This window comes from Copadichromis virginalis, linkage group LG3 (genome assembly GCF_057382275.1).
Source record: "Copadichromis virginalis isolate Kocher_CV1m ecotype Utaka linkage group LG3, C_Virginalis_male_GT1.1, whole genome shotgun sequence".
NCBI lineage: Eukaryota > Metazoa > Chordata > Actinopteri > Cichliformes > Cichlidae > Copadichromis > Copadichromis virginalis.
Window position 1 is genome coordinate 39,900,865 of NC_140620.1, and position 14,503 is coordinate 39,915,367.

A 14,503-nucleotide genomic window follows, 5' to 3' on the forward strand; every position below is an offset into this window, starting at 1 on the left:
ACTTATCAGATCATTTACATTGTATAAAACAACAGCTGTGTTTCTTTGTTGTCATTATTAAGACCAAAGAGCTGTGTGTACAATGTGAGAGCACCACCAGTAGATGGAGACAAACATCTTCAACTTGCAGGTGAAATAAAGTAAAAACAGTTCAAACGAAAAGAATTAGTTGCTACATTAGAAGAAAAATCAAAGATAAACATCATTCCTGCTTCTGGGTCATGTTTCCTTTCCCAGTCGTACAAATGGAGTCAGTTCCTTGTCTTTCAGGCTCATCTCCATAGTTACTATTTCTTCCCTCTGGTGCTGTCCGGTTCTGCTGTAGAAGGACAGTGAGGAAGCATCAAAGTTCAACAACACCTCCACCTTTTCAAATGTAGCATGGCCTCATCACTATTCTCCTCCTGTAATTACCTCAGAAAACACCATGTGTTGCTTTGCTGTGTTGGCCATGTTACTTTCTCCTTCTTTAAACTCTGCATCACAATCATCATCATTCTCCATGAAAGACAACCAAATGATAAAATTTGGGCATCAGTGAGCCAGTGATAGTTTAGCACAAAATCTTAACATCTGTTTATCATGGAGTAACATTTTCTCCATCTATATGTATCCACAGTTTTCCACAGCTAGCACCACATATTCATTTTGCTGCAAATAAGCGTCAACATTGAACAGACACCTGCAAATGTGTATGATTAATTTTAGATCATTAATCTAATCTCAGGAGAGGGACCACACCTCCATGCTTACCCTTCTCTGAGGCCTTCCTTAAACTACAGCCTCAGTTCATGCTCAAGCTATCTGCTGCTCTCCACTAGAAATGCTGTCAAACCTAAATGACCATGTGGTCCCAGCCAGGGAATGATTTGTTACAACAGTCACAACAGTCTGAGGGAGGCTCCTTGTACGCTAAAGACTCACTGTGCATGTGTCAGTGCAGCTCTGGTTGTTTCACTCTCTATAACAGAAGTATTTTCCAGCACACAGACTCTGGGTCTCATCACACTCTGAATATTTCAGGGCTCAGTTTGTTTCCAGGTGGGAAGATGCAGGCTACCTCTGCATCCCTGCTCTCTCATCATTCCAGTGCAAATTCCTGAACACTGTGCTGAGATCATCCTGAAAGCTTTTTTTATTTTATTTTTTTATTTTATCAACATATGAAGTTATAGCAAATGTCTTAAATTATTTATGTATGTAAATGTAGTGCCGAACTTACAGTACAGATATTATTGAATCTATTTGTGCTTTTATCTTACCTGGTTCAGCTGCTCCTGATCAATACCAAAGTTAGTTTGTGTTTCCTTTTACAAGCGAGACCTTCAAGTGGATTTACTGTAATGATTGTAGTCTTTAAATAAACTGATTCCTTCATGTTAGCTTCAGAAGCCTTCAGTGTGAGTATTTAACAGGATTTAGTTTCACACAGTTCATTTCAAAGTGTTCTTATGTAAACTGTTGTTTTTCTTTGTCATATTTGAGTGAAGTTTAAAAAAAGGCAGTTGTTACATTTCATCTAGTCAATAAAAACATTCCACATCCTTAAACTCCAGTGACTTTATTATTGATTAGATCATTTACAGTGTGTACACATGAAACTAAATGTGTTACTTACGTGAATATTAATCTCCTCCCATCAGACCCGCCCAGCCATAAATGCACACGATCCAGTATGAAAAGACAAGATTAGCCAAAGTGCCTGCTGTGTGCTAGATAAAGTCTGTAAACAGGCCCTAGAGGATGTTTGGGAATCTATTTGAAGTATGCCGAAAGATTACTTTGATACAAAAACATGTCGACTACCCCAGCTGTGAAGCAGTAGCTGGTGGTATCTGCTGCTGTTGGAAGTACCAGCAGATGGAGACAAAGCACTTTAAAATAGCTACATAAGATTGAAATCGCAGAATATAATCACAGCAATAAATGAAAATCCTCACAATGCATCACAATAAATGCATTTAACAACAACTTAAAACCAATCAGTTAAGTTTATACTCATTCAGTGACAGAAAAACAAAAACCACAATCCCACCACTCAGTAAAGTTCACAAACCATCTCTGTGATGTGTGGACCGAGAACTTTTCCACAGGAACAACAACCCTGGTAATAGGAGCCAGAACTATTGTCCCGGTACCCATTACCATCCCAGTAGTATCCTTTCCCACATGAACACTTCCACTGCTGCTGCTGGGTCGTGCTGTGGATATTTTGCTTTCCCAGTTGGACAAATGGGACCAGGTCCCAGTTGTTGATGCTTACTTTGAGCTTCATTGTGATTATTTCTTCTCTCTGGTGCTGTCCAGTTCTTCTCAAGAAGGACAGCGTGGAGGCAGTAAAGTTCCACAACACCTCCACCTTTTCAGGTCGTGGTACAGGCTCTTCTCCGGTCTCCCCCTGATATGTGATTGATGCAGAGGTTGTCACGAGTTGGGTCCCAGTTCTGGCTGTGCCAGTATTTTGCACCTTCAAACCTTGTGAAGTGGATGATTGAAAACCTTCATTTCTCTTTGTTGTGAGGCTGCTGAGCTGCTTATCCTCCCAGCACAGTCCATACACAGCTCCATCCTTCAAGTTCTTTGCACACATTTTATCACATAAACCAATCGTCCAATCAGACTCTTCGGACAGACTGACCACCCACCTCTGAAAGCTGCTGGCTGTCTTGGTACTACAGATTAGAAGAGTTGCACAGCACTGTCCCAGCCAGCTGTTGTGGAAAACCTTCCTGTTGTCTTTGGACAGCGACATGCCAGGACCCAGAGACTGTGGCTCAAAGATCAGGTCTGAACCAGTGGGAACAAGCTCCTGGTGGTGTTCAGGATCAACCAGAGTCAGCAATGATCCCCAGAACTGAGACGCTTGCTTCACCATCTTCTCCCCATTCTGTCTCATCTCCTCAACCAGTTTGTCCCGATGGCTGCCCGGCTCCAGCCCTTTACTCAGATCCACAGCTTTGGCCTTCTCCACATCCTGATGCACCTGAGAATACATCTGCAGGAAACTGAAGGTGTCCTTCTCCTTCTGTGCTGCTTCCAGGCTGCTCTTGCTGGTTTTCAGGGACACCATACGAGCAGAGACTGAGCTCTGGACGCTGGTCAGAGAGATGTCACGCAGCTTAGTCACAGCCTCAATCAGACGCACACTGCAGCGACCCAGCTTCTCTCTTTCACTCTTCTCCCACTTTTCCAGACTCACATTCTCATTGTCTGTTTTCTCCTGTAAGATCAGCTGCTCAGCTTTCAGCTTCTCCAGGAGCTCTTTGTGGGCTGTGGAGAAGGTCTTCATATTGTGTAGGCGGTGCTGGTCCTCAATGGCGCAGGAAACACACACACAGGTCATGTCGTCCAAGCAGTAGTACTCCAGGAGCTTGCCGTGCTGAGAACATTTGGTGTTCCCACATAAAGCCATGGGTTCAGTCAGAGGATGAGTCTGCAGTAACACAGGTGTGGTCAGGTGGGCCTGGAGGTGCTGGACACACATGGAGATCTCACACTTCATGCACGTCTTCTTTGCTGGTTTCCTGTCCTCTGTACACATGTCACAGAGGACAGTTTGTGGATCTGTTCTTCTCCTTTTTGTTTGTATGTTGTCAGACATGTTTTCCAGCAGGAAGTCCTCCTTAGATTTGTTGAGTATAATTCAGTGTTGAATAAAGTCCTTGTTGCTCTCTTTCTGACTCTTTTTTAGAAAAAATTTGGAATTTGATGAACTCCTGAGTTTTGCTCTTTTCTTGCCAGTTTCTGATCACCGTGTTTAGTCTGCTCAGGAGTGCTGCACCACACTTTCAATTCCCTGAAAACTCCACACTGAAGGGGTGGAGTCAGACAAATGTGACTGCAGCTGTTTTATAATGTTTGCAATTCAGTTTAATTTCCTCCAAGATTGACAGGAAACACTCAAAATGTTAAAACACTGAATAAGCAATCTATAAAATCCAGGCAGCAATAAACCAGTTATAATTAGCACAAGATTGATTTTAGGAGCTATTTAATATTCACATTTTCTCACTTCATATGTTTGTACAGAACCACATCTTCATTTAGCTCCAAAATAAGCATCATCATTAAATGAAACAAAGAGGATACTGGAGTTCTCACACTTCATACAGGTCTTCTTTGCTGGTTTTCTTTCCTCTTTCACACAGAACAGCTTATGGATCGGCCGGTGTTTTTAGATGTTTATTTAAATCTGGATCTCCTGATTTGACTTGTTGAATGTCATTCAGTCCTTAAAGAATCTCTGCTGCTCTTTGTTTGACTCCAGTTCAATGAACAGAAGTGTTTTCTAGCCTGGTCTCTCAGTTATTTATAAATCCAGTAGCACCGTACAACAGTTTGGATCATCTGGAAGTTAGTTTGCACTTTGCACTGCTAAAACAAATAGCGAACAGGCAGAGTCAGGCAAGTTTAACTGCAGAAATATGGACGTGTTAGAAACACTGACCAGAGTTTGATTGGCAAACACACTTTTAGGGTAGAAAAGACATGGACTTACATGGAGTTACAAAATCCACAGAGCAATTTTTCCATTGTTGTGCTGACATTAAAATACTGTTAATTTACCATAATGTAGCTTATGGATGACATTCATTCACTGGCGTTCAGCTGCCCTTATTTTCTATCATGTGTAACAAAGAGGAAAAACATTTTTAATGTAAAGTCACAATACCTGGTGATTATTTAAAGGCTTTGATGTTTGAGGCAGGATTCCTGTCAGCACTGAACAAATGTATTTATCAGATTGTTGGAAACTGACCGCCCTGCCTGTAGATTATAAACCTTTATGACAGAACAATAGTTCCCTGTATGTGCCTCCAAGTTACTGTAGAACAATGAGCCTGCTCTTATCTAATGAGACAAAATCTTATCAGTTTTTGTGTCCTTATATAAGACCCGTAGTATTTTGCAGCCTGGTCTCTCAGTCTTTTCAGTTTTGAATATTCAAACTAATTAAAACCAATAGAATGCAGATTGATTTGCTTTACTTTTATACTGACAAAGGTGTACTTAATAAACTGGCAAATTCAGTAACTTTCTTTTGTCCACTTAACACAAATGAAAATGCAATGTTCTCGCTTCAGTTACTCAGATATGTAAAGCATTGCATATATTAAAAGTATACTCACTTTATTATTTATCAGATCATTTACATTGTATAAAACAACAGCTTCAACTTGCAGGTGAAATAAAGTAGAAACGGTTCAAACTAAAAGAATTTGTTGCTACATTTAAAGCAAACACTGGAGCTAAGAATATTTTAATTAACAAAAAAACAAAATTCTTTTACTTTTTTAATTTACATTACTTTCATATGTGATACATCGCACAACAAGTTAATCACTGAAGCAGCACAATGTCTTCACAGTTTATGAATGTGAAAGACAGTCAGTTCCACTGATATTCATACAGGGACAGAAAATGACTAAATGATCAGCAGAGTTTGAACTAACAGAGTTTACAAACCATTTCTGTGACACATGGACCACCAATCATTTTTCCACAAGAACAATTAGCCTGGGAAGAAAAGCGGGACATATTTCTGTATCCATTACCATCCCTGTAGTAAGCTTTCCCACATGAGCACTTCCATTCTTGCTTCTGGGTCGTGTTTTGGACATTTTCCTTTCCCAGTCGTACAAATGGAGTCAGTTCCTTGTTGTTCAGGCTCATCTCAATAGTTATCATTTCATCCCTCTGGTGCTGTCTGGTTCTGCAGTAGAAGAAGAGTGAGGAGACATCAAAGTTCCACAACACCTTTTCAAGTGGTGGTAAAGGCTGGAGGTGCTGGACACACATGGAGATCTCACACTTCATGCACGTCTTCTTTGCTGGTTTCCTGTCCTCTGCACACATGTCACAGAGGATAGTTTGTGGATCTGTTCTTCTCCTTTTTGTTTGTATGTTGTCAGACATGTTTTAGAAGAAAGAAGATTTTGACAGGAATTGGTCTTGTTTCCAAAGATTCAGAAATTAAAAAGCTTTGATCAGTGTGCATACCCCAGTGTGATGTGATAGTTTGAGCTGCACTCCGTCCTCACCGGTATACTTTACTCAGAAATAACCCAGTGTCAGCTATAAATTCTTATCGTAGCAACCTAATCCTATATGTTCACACTCCCATAAAAAAAATCTGTCAAAAAATATGAAATTGTTTAACACAGGCAAAATAAATACACAGTTACAAGTATAAACACCACACCTAAATAAAACGTATGTCAGCTAAGAAATGATTGACCTTTGTGGCCAGGGTTAGGCCACAAGGGCAGTTACTTCATATCATTTCTTAAAACTGTATTAAAAAAAGAAATTCCTAGCATAGCCTACCTGGCTGAACAGGTAAACCATGTGCCATAAGGTTGTTGCAGAGGACTGAATATGGGACCATTTACTGCAATTTTTCTCCCAGTTTTCCTGCCTTCTTTCTGTCCCAGTTAATATTTTTAAATGGGATATTTATTAAAACCAGGTGTATTTCTGGCTCAAAATCTTTGTGGGGTGTCATCGAGACAAAAATTAATTTTGTTTTGTTTTCTCATTTAATAAATTAAAATCGGAAAAAAAATGATTTAAGAACATTTCATTTGGGAGATTGAAAATGGTCAGCACCCCAGATGTACCTTATATGTAAAGTGAATGCAAGTCTATCACATTTCATATATAACCTCTGTCATGAGCCAAATAACAATGTGTTCCTAATGATGTGACCAGTGACTTCGGGGAAGAATTTGTAAATTATTTTTTCGCCTTTTTATTGTATATTTCGGACAGTTTTCAAAGGGAACATCAGACAGGAGCTGACGTTGTTTCTCAAGGTTGGCGGGCGCCAAAGTTTTATGAATGCAAGGCAAACCCAGGAAATACTTTTATTAAGCTAACTACACCTGTGCACCGAAGTTAGCCTTAAACGTACCGCTAGTGCTAACAAACAGGTAGCAGTGCTCCGATAAAGCAACGGGGTGAACAGTGAAGGTAACCAGTACTTTTTAACATCACTGTGTGTTACTCATAACCGGGTTAGAGAGGTCAGTCCCGGTCAGAATATAACAAGCTAACATCAAAGTGTAGCCAGCTAAAGTTAGCTAGCTAAGTTAGCTAGACTTTGTTTAGTTAATTAGCTAAAAGTATTAAACAATAAGTAATATTTAATTAATTAAAGTAATACGTAATTAACAGGAATCAGTTTGGGTGTAACCTTACTTTCTTGGGCATTAAATCACTGAAACCAAAAGGATTAAAATTAACATTTAGAGTATTTAATATGTTCAGTTCTTACTCTTACGTCTTATGTCTTACTCTTATTGAGGTACTACTAACTTAGGGGATTAAATTGAGCTCCAGGTATGAGTTAATTTTATAATTAATATTTTAAAAAATATATAAAATAACCAGCTGTTATAAATTACACAGCACCATTAAGTTTGTGAAACAACTTTAGCAGCGCCATGGTGAAAATAGTGATCATCTGCCAAAAAGTGATTTCTGATATTAAACTTTTGTGGACCTATCATCTATCAAATGTGTCTCTAATGAATGATCAAAAGCCATTATGTAAGCGAGTAAGAAAAGACCTGCCAGCATGTAGAAGTTGCAGCCACTCTTTGGCAAAGTCACTTTTATATATCTTTTGTTTATGTGGGCAAAATGTCTCATTGACATCAAAAATCTGGTATAAAAAACTGCAAGAAATATAATATAACACTAATATCAAGACATTTAAGTGGCCAAAAGGACTGGATTGATTATAATGTGAAACAGACTACATACAATAATGCACAGTTATAAGGATGCTTGCAAAGCAGGTCATTTTTAAAAATTTAAAATTTTATCTATAACACCTTATAATGCCCGTTCATAATGTAAATAAAGATATTGGACTATTCATCTTAAGAACTAATCACTGTGCAATAGACTGACAATAGTCAAAATACTGTGCAACAGACATTTTCCTGGAGGAACCTACCCGAGGGATCTATCTATCCGTCTTCTGTATCTTATCAGTTTCTCACATAGCTGTGGAGAAATTTTGGGATATTCCTCGTTGCTTGTGTTCTGGTTTTGTTCAGATCTGCTGCCATGTTCATTCTAGACCAGGGGTGAGCAGGCCTCGAGGGCTAGTGTCCCTGCAGGTTTTAGGTGCGTCCTTGAACCAACACAGCTGATTTAAATGGCTAAATTAGCTCCTCGACATGTCCTGAAGTTCTCCAGAGGCCTGGTAATGAACTAATCATGTGATTCAGGTGTGTTAACCCAAGGTGCGATCTAAAACCTGCAGGACACTGGCCCTCGAAGCCTGGAATTGCCCACCCCTGCTCTAGACAGAAGAGTTTTTTCCCTTAACCCTTTCTAACAAGCCATACTTTTTCAGTTTTTTTCTAATAATAATGTCATGAACATTAACATTAATCGTGCTAACTGAGACCTGTAGAGCCTGAGATGGAGCTCTTTGGTTTTTTTGCAGTGTCTCTGAAGATTGCATGGTCTGATCCTGTTGTGAATTTGCTGGGACGCCCTCTCCTGGGAAGATTGAGTCTTTATGTTAACACACATCTGAATGCTCCAGACCATTAAACTGCCAAAACTTCTGCTTTTATAGACATGCTCACGCCTGCTGATACCTCATTAATCAGGTGCATTTGATTATCAGCACCTGGCTGCTACTTACCGGAAGTGCACGATAAACAAATCAAATATCTAAGAAATCAAATACTTCATCACAGGCACTGGGAAAATCCTGCTCAGTAATTTTGACCTTAGAGTATTTTATTTAGTTGTACATGTTTCTGTCTGCTGTTTTCAGGAGTGCATCACGACAGATGAGTAAGATGAGGCACTTTGCTGATGAAGAGCTCCTCGGACTCGGTCAGAAACCACCTGGCACTCGTGAAGAGACTCCAGCTTTCTCAGACATGAGCCCTACCCCCATGGCTAACGGCATGAACCAGAGAAGTGTGGTGTGTTTCCCCTTGATCTCTGAGAGTAGGAAGCTTGTGTGGGTGCATTCGCACCAGATCGACTCACAGATACATGGCGCTGCGGAGCTGGACGAGGCCTTTGACAGGTTTCCCTACCTAACACACAGACAGACCGCCGAACTGGCAGAGAGTTGCCACCTGCACCCAGACCAGGTGAAGGCGTGGTTCATGGCACAGAGGCTCCGCTACGGCATCAGCTGGGACTATGAAGACATCCGTGAGGTCCAAAGGAAGTTCAACTCAAGTCAGGAAAAGAAGGAGCTTCAAGGCGGGACGGAGAGAGAAATAATGGAGGACGGAAGAGAGAAGAGAAAAGTGAAAGCAACTGGTGGGAATGCAAAGGGAAGAGGAGTGAGAGGAGACAGCGCAAATGTTAATGAGCAGTTGAAGAGAGACATGAAGGAGCAACCAGTGAAGGAGAAAAAAAGCAGCACACAAAAACGAAAAAAGACAACAGCAACAGACCAGATGGGAAAGAAGATCATGAAGCGTGATAAGGAGGAGATGATGGATAAAGTGGAAAGTGGGGGAGAAAAATGCCCCAAGCGTCGTGGCAGAAAAAGAAAAAAACCAAGAGTGATCAAAAGTTGCATGCAAGAGGAGAGTAATGCACCTCCGGCTCCCAGCTCTCTGCTCGGCCCCCAGGCTGAAAACCAAACTTCTGATGCATCTCCAGCGCCTGACAACCAGACACGTCTGCTGCAGAGAGCCGGCGATCCCTGCTCTACCATAGACGGCGACTTCAGGGAGAAAAAAGAAATCGAGGGTGCAGATCTGCAAGCAGAGCCGGACCACAGCGTTTTCATCACAGATATTGACAAACTAAAGGCCCTCATCGAAGTGAAAAACACCCCCTCTTCCGCAGAGCCTACACCTACTACTCGGCTCCACTGCAAGACGCCGGCCCAGCTGGCAATGATGAAGATGGCGTTCCTGCAATGCCAGTACCCAGACAAGGAGCAGTACAGCCGGCTGGCAAGGCTGGTCGGTGTGCCACGCTTGGCGGTCATTCAGTGGTTCGCCGACATGCGCTATTTCATTAAGAGAGGGAGGCCTCGTTGGATGAATGAGGAGGAGCACCATCGGGTACTGGGCAACATCATGTATCAGCAGTACATGAACGCGATGACTAAAGTAAAGTTGCCCAATAGCATTAACTCCTGGATTATGATGCTCGAAGGGAACAAAGGCTACAGCGAGGAGAAAAATGTGAAGATCCCTCCAGAGTAGAAATAGCACAACAGCTCTTATGGCTCATATAAAAACACAGCTGGATCGTTTTTTAGTTCATCTGTTCTTCAGGCAGTTGTCAACTTGTTTATCAAGGTCCCATGTTAGACAGACCCCCTGATTCCATGTTTTTCCTGCTGTTTTAGTTAGTGTGTTCAAAAGATCCTCATTCGGATTCTAGGTGCAGTTTTAGTCTGTTTATGCTGTGCAGCTGTTTTCACTGTCTTAATAAAAGCACTTTTATTGCTCTTCCAGCAGGACTCAGCTGATTAGTTACAGCAAAACACAAATTATTCCTCAGTGCGGACAGAAAACACAGGGATGTTTGAAAGAAGACACACGTTTCAGCATGTAATCCACACTAAATTACACCAACACTGGACACTTTAAAACAGTGGTGTCAAACATAAGGCCCGGGGCAAAGAATCGGCCCAATAAAGACTTCAGTCCTGGACTGAAACTGTGAAGGAGAGTGTCGATTTTGGGCTTTTCACTAAATTTTACATGTTTTCCTACTAAGAGCTCTGCAGGTCATTCATACTAAACCAAAGTAATTAATAGCTAAATGACAGAGAAGTTATTTTTTCCCCACTGTGTACATTTCTTTCATTTTCTGCTATTTAGGTTAGGTTCAGTTTTATACTTAAAGACAGTCTAGAAAATGAGCTACCAGAAGTTTCTGTTATTTTACACTTTTATTTCTTACAATTTAAACCCAAAGAGCGCTTATTTTTATTATAATAACATACTATGTCCAGGATTAAATGTGCAGTTAAACCTCAGTGCAGGAGTTTAACTGGTCTGGCCCTGCTGTGAAAGATATTAAGTGGGTAATATTTCACAAGTTAGCCAGCTATCTTACTAAATCTTGCTTTGTTAGAGGCAAAAAGTATTAAAAATCAGTTTTAAACCTGAAATATGATTACAAAAATACGACATCTATTCATACAATCACAGTTAATATTTACAGATGCTACCTCAGCAGATGTTTCTCTTAACAAGGTGCTTTCTTTTTCCTCTTCTTAAGGAGGTAAAACATAATTTTCCAATACTGTAGGTACTGAAGGGTTAGAGTAAATTGAGAGGCTCTCAAACAGGTCCAGCAGTCACACAAAAGACCTCATTACTTTAGGTTGCATGTAAACGGGTCCATCTCAGTTCCATCTGGCTGCGTACTCCGCCCTCTGCGGCTGCCAGAGCTCTGCGCCTTCGATGATGCGGCGGATCATGGTGGCAGACGTGAGAAGCAGGTGTCCAGCAGCCTGAAGAAGGGTGGAGGCCACACGCAGCACTTCTCTGGGAACAGCACAGTGTTATCAGGATTAAAGGTCAGTGCAGATTCTTCAGCCTGAACCAGAAACATCTAATGTGATCGTTAAGCTTTTAATAGCTGGCTGTGAGTGACAGCTGCTATTTCTCTTATCCTCTTTTAAAGTTTAAAGTTAAATAATCCAAAATCTGTAGAAAACTGAGACTTATACACAAGTATTTCTTTAGTGTCCTTTTATTCAGATGTTATACTGTTATTATTTGAGGTACTAATCTGGGAGTATAAAATCAAGAAATATCAGAAAAATCAAAGCAAATTTGTGTAATAAAATTTATCGTGTGGATCAGCTGAACTCCACCTAACTATTAAAATGTATTTGAAGTACATAACACAGGCTGGAGCCAGAGCAGGCAGGAAACCAGGTAACTTACTGCACCCTTACTACTTCCATAGGAATTATTGTGCTGCTGCTGATCAAATGCATTTTGTTAACTGAGAATCAGAAGTTCTGGCAGTCTGCTGGTCTGTGTGATAACACCATGCAACATCCCAGCAAATTTACCTCAGGGTCAGGTCATGCAATGCTCGGAGAAACTGCAAAATCGCAGTAGCTACAGCTGAGACTCTACAGGTCTGAGTTATGATGTCAAATATTAAAGTTAATGACAGTGGAGTTTGAAAAAGACTGAACAGGTCTGTGAGCCTAAGCCTTGATGCCCAAGCCAAAATTGCATCTGAACAATCCACAGAACATCTGAAACAATGTCCTTTAAGATGAGAACAAAGTGGAGATGCACAGCACCACATTTAAAGAAAACCAAACTCAGCCTATCAGCAAACACACCTCACACCAACTGTGAAACACGGTGGTGGAGGTGGTGATGATTTGGGCGTCTTACAGTCAGTGAGTTGACTGTGAACTCCTCTGTATACCAAAGTTTTATAGAGTCCAATGTGACGTGTTAAAGTTATTGCTACCGTTCATTTTTATTAAGTGCAAACTAAAGTCTGTATTGATGCTAAAAGACTGAATTTTTCTTCTGCCACTGAAAGCTTGCACAGCACTACATATCCAAATGAACCTTTATTACCCTCCTAACCTTTTCACTTGGCTTACCTGAGAACTTTCTTGGGCCCAAGACACTGAAAGTCAGCGCTCACTGAGTACAGGCCTTGAAATGTGGCCTGCACATTCAATGAGCCAAACACATCTTTGGGGCTCATCCTGTAAAGGTCAAAGGTGACGCGGGCTATGTCTCTCCCAGTACGTGATTTGTTGTGGTCTTGAGCTTTGGGCACAACTGCACCCTGGGGGGCATCAGAGAGATTAGAAAATTGTCACCAAGAGACAAAAAGCACACCCTAAACCCAGACACAGCTTCTGCGGTCAAACCCACCTGTTGTGATCTCCACGTCTGTCCAGGCTCCAGGGCCATGAGCATGACGTTGTCGGGTAGGGTCATGAGGAACTCATCAGAGTCGACTTCTGTACCGTCATCCTCACAAACCAGAGACAGAGACACAGCAGACAGCGAGAGCAGCAACGCCTGGCATACCTGTCAGTATGAGGACAGTAAGCAGTCATATACAGAGAATATGAATTAGTGATATTTACTTCCCAGCTGTAAAAAAAACAAACCCTCATTCTTAATCATTTATTAGCATTAAATAATAATTCAACATGATATGGACTTGAATGGAAACATTTCCATGCCATCTTAAGGACTTAGTCTTAGCCTTTGTTAATACCATGATCATCAGTTAATAAACCAGTTTTTATGGCACCCAATTGGCAAGAAAAAATGCATTTGATCAGCCTCTAGGTGGAGCTGTTGTACACATAGCTGATATTCAGCTGGCGTTTGGAAATGCAGTTTGGCCCTCTTATATTCTGCAGGCAAAGGCAGTGAATATTTGACTAATGACTTCATGTGATCCTATACAAAAATTATAGATTATGATATCATGTTTTTAGATGATGTCATGGCCTTAAGGTAATGAACTATCTTCTAAAAGATTATTTAATCCTCTTTTATTGCCACATTGAAATCATTTGCCCTATTAATTAATTTTATAATTTTAAAAGCTTATTTCTCTTTTTTCAAATTTAATAGATTTCTTAATCTTCTATTTTATTTTGACATTTTTGGCTGAAAATATTTTCACCCTATTGAGAACCTTTCCTCAGTCACTCTCACCCTCTCCTTCAGCTCCTCCAGCGTCCCGGCCGTGACGCCTTTCCTGGTGTTCCTGTTGTGACAGCACACTCTGAAAGGTCTCTGTGTCGGGGACCACACTCGCTTGGTTACAGACCTGAGGACAGACGAGACAAAAAAAGGTTTGAAAATAATAGAACGGTCTCTTTAACAAATGTTTGACTTTTATCTGAGAGGATGCTGGTTTTGTGTCCCAGTAGGTTATATTAACAAGCTGATATTACCCGAACATGACCCCAAAATCTATCAACTAAATTGCATTGAGCCGTTTTTAGTTTTGTTATTTACACAAAGTACGTAACGTGAGTCAAACTGTTATGTGAGTTTGATCCTTGTGCGATAGAGACCATTTTCACATACATTCCTTTTTTTATTGTTATTTCTATTTTATGCACCATCTGTATTTTTATTTACATTAAATCATCCTCTCAATTTCACTCTTCCATTGTCACACTGATTTTACCTGCTTTTATTTTATTTTACGGTTTTTCTTAAACATTTTAATCTGAAATGAGAAAAAAGTTTTTTTCATACCTCAGTCTTACATAAGTCACAGTACTGTACATTTTTGGGAACACCTGTCGAATCATTAAGTTACTTATGCCTGTTTTACGATCGTATCAAGCTGCAGACAGCAGCAGTGTACTAACTGGTACGTTAAAACTCATTTGTCACTTACTTGATGAATGAAGATGTTGTATCCATGCTGGTTAGTTTCTTCCCTTCTCGTCTCTCAGCCTGATGTTTTTGGGGCTGTTTTGGTGTCACACACTGTATTAGTGTTCGTGCTGCTTGTGTTTGACCCAGTTGCT

The 14,503-nt window shown here is 40.6% G+C and overlaps 3 protein-coding genes across 5 annotated transcripts; 1 reads left to right on the forward strand and 2 right to left on the reverse strand.

Moving 5' to 3' along the window:
• Positions 1 to 1,556: 1,556 nt before the first annotated feature.
• On the reverse strand, positions 1,557 to 4,368 carry LOC146714716 (tripartite motif-containing protein 16-like). Its single transcript, XM_085451075.1, has one exon. The coding sequence runs from the start codon at positions 3,599 to 3,601 to the stop codon at positions 2,039 to 2,041; it is 1,563 nt and encodes a 520-aa protein (XP_085307201.1). The 5' UTR covers positions 3,602 to 4,368; the 3' UTR covers positions 1,557 to 2,038.
• Positions 4,369 to 6,689: 2,321 nt separating this feature from the next.
• On the forward strand, positions 6,690 to 10,459 carry homezb (homeobox and leucine zipper encoding b). 3 transcript variants are annotated; one of them, XM_085451081.1, is made up of 3 exons: positions 6,690 to 6,972; positions 8,462 to 8,630; positions 8,801 to 10,459. In XM_085451081.1, the coding sequence occupies exons 2-3, from the start codon at positions 8,599 to 8,601 to the stop codon at positions 10,203 to 10,205; spliced, it is 1,437 nt and encodes a 478-aa protein (XP_085307207.1). In that variant the 5' UTR covers positions 6,690 to 6,972; positions 8,462 to 8,598; the 3' UTR covers positions 10,206 to 10,459. The 3 variants fall into 3 exon arrangements, with proteins under 3 accessions (XP_085307207.1, XP_085307209.1, XP_085307210.1); XM_085451083.1 differs by lacking the exon at positions 8,462 to 8,630; XM_085451084.1 differs by lacking the exon at positions 8,462 to 8,630 and having other exon boundaries at positions 6,690 to 6,815.
• A 422-nt stretch (positions 10,460 to 10,881) lies between these two features.
• cideb (cell death inducing DFFA like effector b) lies at positions 10,882 to 14,467 on the reverse strand. The gene is made up of 5 exons (XM_085451087.1): positions 14,371 to 14,467; positions 13,674 to 13,788; positions 12,873 to 13,031; positions 12,593 to 12,783; positions 10,882 to 11,501 (listed from the first exon to the last, which is right to left on the reverse strand). Exons 1-5 carry the CDS (start codon positions 14,394 to 14,396, stop codon positions 11,360 to 11,362), a joined length of 633 nt encoding a protein of 210 aa, XP_085307213.1. The 5' UTR covers positions 14,397 to 14,467; the 3' UTR covers positions 10,882 to 11,359.
• Between the last annotated feature and the right edge of the window lie 36 nt (positions 14,468 to 14,503).

Excerpts from the sequence above, each read along its gene's own strand:
- LOC146714716 (XM_085451075.1), bottom strand. The coding sequence starts at position 3,601 with ATGTCTGACAACATACAAACAAAAAGGAGAAGAACAGATCCACAAACT.
- homezb (XM_085451081.1), top strand. The coding sequence starts at position 8,599 with ATGCTCACGCCTGCTGATACCTCATTAATCAG. Across the intron at positions 8,631-8,800 it reads GCTGATACCTCATTAATCAG|GAGTGCATCACGACAGATGA; the intron begins GTGCATTTGATT and ends TGCTGTTTTCAG.
- cideb (XM_085451087.1), bottom strand. The coding sequence starts at position 14,396 with ATGGATACAACATCTTCATTCATCAA. Across the intron at positions 12,784-12,872 it reads AGACGTGGAGATCACAACAG|GGTGCAGTTGTGCCCAAAGC; the intron begins GTGGGTTTGACC and ends GATGCCCCCCAG. Across the intron at positions 11,502-12,592 it reads GGGCCCAAGAAAGTTCTCAG|AGAAGTGCTGCGTGTGGCCT; the intron begins GTAAGCCAAGTG and ends TGCTGTTCCCAG.